At 44.4% G+C, this 6,000-nt stretch overlaps 1 protein-coding gene across 1 annotated transcript in view; it reads left to right on the top strand.

Moving 5' to 3' along the window:
* Positions 1–1,341: 1,341 nt before the first annotated feature.
* AMOT (angiomotin) overlaps positions 1,342–6,000 on the top strand; it is a gene marked incomplete at its 3' end in the record, with an annotated part of 33,684 nt that continues 29,025 nt past the window's right edge. The window contains exons 1-2 of the mRNA XM_079541916.1: positions 1,342–1,495; positions 2,869–3,787. Coding sequence (XP_079398042.1) covers positions 2,916–3,787 — 872 coding nt within the window. The 5' untranslated portion in view covers positions 1,342–1,495; positions 2,869–2,915. The remainder of the gene's footprint in view (positions 1,496–2,868; positions 3,788–6,000) is intronic.

The following is a 6,000-nucleotide window of genomic DNA, read 5'->3' as shown; positions in this document are numbered from 1 at the left end:
GGGCAACTTTGTTTTTTGTTGGTTTTGTTTTTGTTTTTTGGTTTTTTTTAAGAGAGAAAAAGAAGAGTCAGTTCTACCAGCTTGGGGGAGAAAGGAATCCTTCACTTCTGTTGTGCAAAACTGGGAAAGGAGGCAAGAAACTGCTCTAGTTATATGCTATCTTAATGCCTGGTTTAAGGTTCTTTGCTGCATATTTGCTGGCAGCTGTTTTCAATATATCCCTCTCGAGCTCAGTCACCAGTTAAGAATTTGACATTAGAAGTTTTTTTCAGCCACCATCTTGAAGTACCACACCACACAACACAGCCTTGTTCCCTGGTTAGATATTGTTCATGTGCCTTGAAATTGCTGTTGACACCTCAAGTATTTAACTTGCAGATGTGAGATAATTTTTCTTGGGTGTGTTGTGTGCTGTAAGGAGATGGTGGCAGAAGTGTCCACGTCTGCATTCCTCTGCTATGTCTGCTCATTTTATTTTTCACAGCGTTCCAGGAAATTAAGTCAAAATATACATCCCACTGAATATTTTTAATTTTGCTAGTTTTAATTGCTTACCCTTACAGTACAAACACAGTGTTCACAAGCAGGTTTCGCTTCTTTTGCTTCTTTGCCTTTTTGCTCAGGACACCTTTAGTAGTAGATTTAACTACATCTTGAGTAATGTACCTAGAAGCACGTTTTTCTGATTCTCCCCTTAATGGTTAAAGTTTCTTTAGCTCTTTATGTTCAGAAAGGGAAAAGTAACGTAATGAAAGAATGTTTGGGGAATTAGAGCTGGGATCTGCAGAGTATTTCTGGCATAGACTTTGGCAGTGTCTTTTTCTTTCTCTCACTTTCCCAGTCTGTAAAATAAAGCTAATGCTGATATACTGATCATTCTCAGTCATTTCTGAGGCATAATTTGTAGTAAGTTTATGAAGCACGTAAGCACAGCACCTCTCGTCGAAGAATTTCTGCTCTAATTTGCCGTATGCAGTACCACTGAAAAAAGGAGAGTACTGTCATCTGTGCTGCAGCTTTCATTCTTAGCAAAAAAATAAAACAATGGAGTTAAAGAATTAGAGGGTTTTAATCACTGTTTCACTTGGAGGCGCAGATGGAACAGAGCATTGTTGGCAACATTTAATCTTGGAGCAGAAATTGTCATGATTAAAGCAGCAGCTGGAGTAGATTGTTAGGGACATGGGGGTTCATTCATCCTAAAGCAATCAGAATTGCCGGGCTCTGGGAGAAAATAAGAAACTACAAAGAAAAATATTAAATATGGGCCAAGGTTTGTTATTTCTAGGGTCACGTCTGCCGATTAAAATGATGTTTTCAATGCTTTCCTCAGAATTATTTTGGAAGCGAGGAGAGTATCAAGTGATCTGTCCCACTGAAGAGGAGACTGAAGCCATCTCTGAGTGGAAATTTTGGACGTGCGGGAGGAAGGCTGTGTCCCCCCATGTGCCAGAACCGCTCCTCCTTCCCAAGGAAGTCAAAGTGAAGGACGTAGGTATGTGCCGCTTCAAACAGGATTTCAGAAGAATCACAGTTTTGGCCATTCAGTGGGGCCCAAATTCATAGTTTGATGAGGCAGCTCGGGGCTGAGGTGGATTTTACCTTTCTCTTCAGTAACTTATGCGGAAGGGTTCTGTCTGCCTGAGCCATCGAGGCCTTTGTTCCAGGGGAAGACTCGTGTGCTGGGCAGTGCTGAGGGAGGAAACTGGCTGGCTGTGGAGACCTGGAACAAAGCAAACCTCCAGGTCTCCTGACTCCTGCAGGTCACCCCTGGGTCTGCCTGAGAACGAGCTAGCGTGAGCAAATTGCCTCTTCCTAAGGGACAATGTTGTACAGAAAAAAAGGTGTCAGAAGGTAGTGCCAGAATACCGATGTGTGTTTGTAAAGCATGCTCTGTTCTGAACTGTTCTAGCTCAGAAGTAGCTCTGCTTCTAGATAAATGCCACAGAGATGTTACTCATTTTGGATATTTCAGCTTATGCAAGGCCAGTGGGTATGAGCTTCCTTGACAAACTCCTGACTTTACTGGGAGACTGAGTGAGGGCTAACTGCTGTTGGTTACTGCCTGTTGAATCTCTTCACTCTTTGAATTTCTCTCGTTGGTTCAGTGTTTTTTCCTGTCACTTGTCTGATCTAAGGCACAAAAAAGATTACAACTACTTTCCTCTTGCATTTGCATGTGTTCAGCTGATATTAAGATGTGTGAGGATTTGGTTGCCTTTGTATAGCAGGAAGTTACAGAGTCCTCACTTGCCCCATTATGTACTATTTTCTGCAGTAGGGAGACTAGGTACTGATCTCACTCTGCGTATTTATTAACTCTAAAAATCTGCTGGCTATCCAGGTATTCATTACTTGCTTTAACTGATCTAAACTAAGAGATGCATCTACTTCCTGTGATCCATATACAATCTCAACTGAACTTTTTTTTTCCCCTTCCTTAAAGCTGACAATTTGCTGATTTCAACCTTTTATCTTTGCCTGCCTGCAAATATGGGGAACTTATTTCACTGTTGGTAGCTATAAGTGCAAAACAAACAAGAGTCAGGCTTTTTTACCATCATCCTGTGAATTATGAGTCTCCTTTCTCCTGAAAGCAGCCTTGCTGTCTGAGGTATTCAGCCTGCATCCCTGCAGCTTGCAGTCGATTGATATTCCTATAGACTTGCAAGTCACCTTTCATCACCTTTGAGTCTTTGCCCCCTAGCATGCAAGTCTTTCGAAGGTCTAAGGGCCTTAATGACCCTCATTGTTATGGGAACCTTTGGTAATCTAACCTGCCTTTTTCTTCTGTATTTTAAGCTATTGCTCTTAAATGTCTTCTGCTTGATCTACTCAGGCGCTAATAACCGTGTCTCCTTTCCTTAGGTCAAGGGCAGCTTTTACATTCCACCCAAAAGGCACCACAGTTTGAGATGAGGAATTCAGAAGAACAAGCAGCTACGACAGTTTTACAACGCCTGCTGCAGGAGCAGCTCAGATACGGAAACCCAAATGACAACCGTAACCTTCTTGCCTTACACCAGCAAGCCACAGGAAATGCCCCCCCTTTCAACAGCACTGGGAGTCCAGCATCTCAGAACGAAGGGCTGAACTCCCAGGACCATCAGCTCGTGACTCATGCTGCCCGTCAGGAGCCCCAGGGCCAGGAAATACAGGTGGACAACAGCATCATGGAGAAGCAGCTCTCCCCACGACTCCAGAACAGCGAGGATCTCCCGACCTATGAGGAAGCCAAAGTGCAGTCACAGTATTTCAGGGGCCAGCCGCATGCTAGTGTCGGGGCAGCGTTTTATGTAACGGGGGTGACCAACCAAAAGATGAGGACTGAAGGGCGGCCCACAGTTCAGCGGGTGAGCCCAGGGAAGGTCCACCAGGATGAAGGACTTAAGGACCTCAAGCAAGGACACGTCCGTTCCCTGAGCGAGAGGCTGATGCAGCTGTCCTTGGCCACCAGTGGTGTCAAGGCGCACGCGCCTGTCACGAGCGCACCACTCTCCCCTCTCTCTCCACTTTCTCCTCAGCAGTCGAGCGACCCTTATAAAAATTCTGGCTCCAGTGAGTTCTACAAGAACTCTGTGCAGCCGCCTTCCCAGCCCAGCATGAAAGGGATGGAGCAGAGGGGTCCTCCTCCGGAGTATCCTTACAAAAATGTGTCCACCCCATCTATGAACTGCAAACCTCAGGACTCGGGGCATTTCTATAGTGATCATCGCGTGAGCCAGCAGGGAAGATCCGATGGGCCTATGATGAGGTATCAGCATCCCCCTGAGTATGGGTCAGTCAGGTAAGCAAGATCTTAAAATGGCAGCCAGATAAGAAAAGAAAGCGTAAAACTCAGTCCACTGTTTTCACTCCTGAGGTAGATTATCTTTCAGCAAAGATTTCATCTCTTTTATATGAGACTATGTATTGTGTTCAGCTGCAGACGGTGTCTGGAAGAACTGTAAGCTCTTTCACTGGCTTAGCTAGAGAGACCTGACGCCTTTTAGAGAGGAAAAAAATGCACAACCGAAAAAAAAAACCCAAACAAAAAACAACAGACCAGCTTGATTTTATGGCAAGGGGAAGTTTAATGCAGCTCCAGAGCCGTGCAGAAGGCTTGCTTGCAGAAGGAAAGGGGAAAAAAAGGTTGTGGTGTGATTCATTCTAGAAACTTGCAGTTACTTATTGCAGTACTTAAGCTGTGCTTTAATTACATCTGCCAAGGGAAAGTATTTTTTTTTTTTTTTTTTTTTTTTTTTTTTAGGTTCAAGCTGCACCTAAATGCCACATAGTAAAGAAGAAAGTGAGTGAAATCAATAATGGTGTGGGGAACAAAAATGGCCAGAGCTTCCCTTAGAGTTTTCCAGATTTTTCAGTGGGCCAGCACGTAGGAGTAGAAAGCGTGTGCTTTGTTTCTCATTCAAGACTTGCTTGTTTGGCTTTTGTTAATTTTCCTTGCACAATTTGAAATCCCAGCCTGTTCTGGTTCTCTCTAGATTAGAAAGTAGATTTGGCTTGAGCCAAACGCTGATGGCCATGTGGGTGAAGATGAAGTTTTATTCACATGGATTGAAAATATGGCTCTCCTTTACCTGCTTCCTTACTGTCTCATCTCTATCCAAGGCTGGGGAGAGGGAACTTTGGTATTAAGATTTTGGCCTGGCTTTGAATCTAAAAGAGTAATACAAAGGAGCAACAGGAGGGTATTGCTACAGAAGAAAATGGTGAGGTCTCTCTGCATTTATGTTTGCACATACTGTGTTGTGTTTTCAGGGGAGTGGGAGGAAGAAACCAGTCTGTATTTGGGAACAGAGTCTGAGCTTTGGAGAATTTGAATCTGCTCAGAACCTTCTTAGTCCTATGGGGAGCTATTTTCAGAGTTTGTCCACCATTGTTTGTGATCTGAAATGACTTCAGCAGCATACAAGCCTGATGAAAAGGCCCTTTGATCTGGCTAAATAAATAATAAAGAGGCCAGGAAGAGGGGAAGTAAAGGGTTTGGGGGGGGTGGTAGTGATTGTCGAAGCTCATTGCAAATCTTTTTGAAAATTCAAAGGCCTCAAATCTGCACGCAGGGGAAGGAAACAGATCCTTAGTGCTTGTGCTGCATCATAAATGCTCCTAATATTTAATATAGTGAGTCTGAGACATTGCCTGCTTGCTGTGCAAGGGAGAGGTATTTGAAAACATGCCAACAGTCAGCTCCTCTAGACAGGGTGATTTTTGTCTGTATTGGATGGATCCTGGCTGCTTGGAAAAAAGAGGGGGGAGGAGGAGAAAGGTTCAGCTGGCGAGGTTTCCAGTAGGGGAAGCAACTGAAATTTGTCTTCAAAGCACTGGGAATCTAATGAGGTTACTTTTTAACCTAAATAGCTGTACAGAGAAGAGGTTCCCTTTGCAAGCGAATGCTGAAGCAGTAGAACAATTGCAAGACTAATCCATAAATTACAGAGCAGCGTAGTGAAGGAAGGGAGCGAGTCCTCTCCCATATTAAGAGAAACAGTCATTTAGACAAGAAATCTTCTCTGCTACCGAAGGTGCAGCTGGGCAGTGGCATGAGCATTTTAAAGGCACATGACTGTGAGGAGTGTGTTTGCCTGACACCTGACAGTGCGTCTTCGCAGCCCCTCTGCAGCGATAAAGTATTTTCAGCCGCAGCAGCTTTCCTGGGCTGCAGCTCTGTTTATCAGGATTAATTGGGATTGGTAAACGTGTGCATTTTTTGAACTGCACGGCAAGGAAACAAAGCCCCTTCTTTCTGCTGGCAAAGCCACACCCTTTTCTGCGGGTTTTCCCCTCATTGTTCAGGGGAATTTGAGGGTGACCTAACGATGCGGTTAAATAAAACCCGTTGAGCAAGATAAACATTGGGGAATTCACGACATTCTCATGCTTCACCCTCCCCGCTCTGGGAAAGGAATGGGCTGTGTGGTAAGTTTAAACCAGTCTGCAAACAGTTTGCCTCACCTGCTCCTGGGCGGCGTAAGTAAGTTTGGGAACACGTATGTGTTCGTA

Source organism: Tetrao urogallus (genome assembly GCF_951394365.1).
Source record: "Tetrao urogallus genome assembly, chromosome: 13".
In the NCBI taxonomy this organism is placed as follows: domain Eukaryota; kingdom Metazoa; phylum Chordata; class Aves; order Galliformes; family Phasianidae; genus Tetrao; species Tetrao urogallus.
The sequence above is the reverse complement of the archived record's forward strand: the minus strand, read 5'-3'. Positions and strand labels throughout refer to the sequence as shown.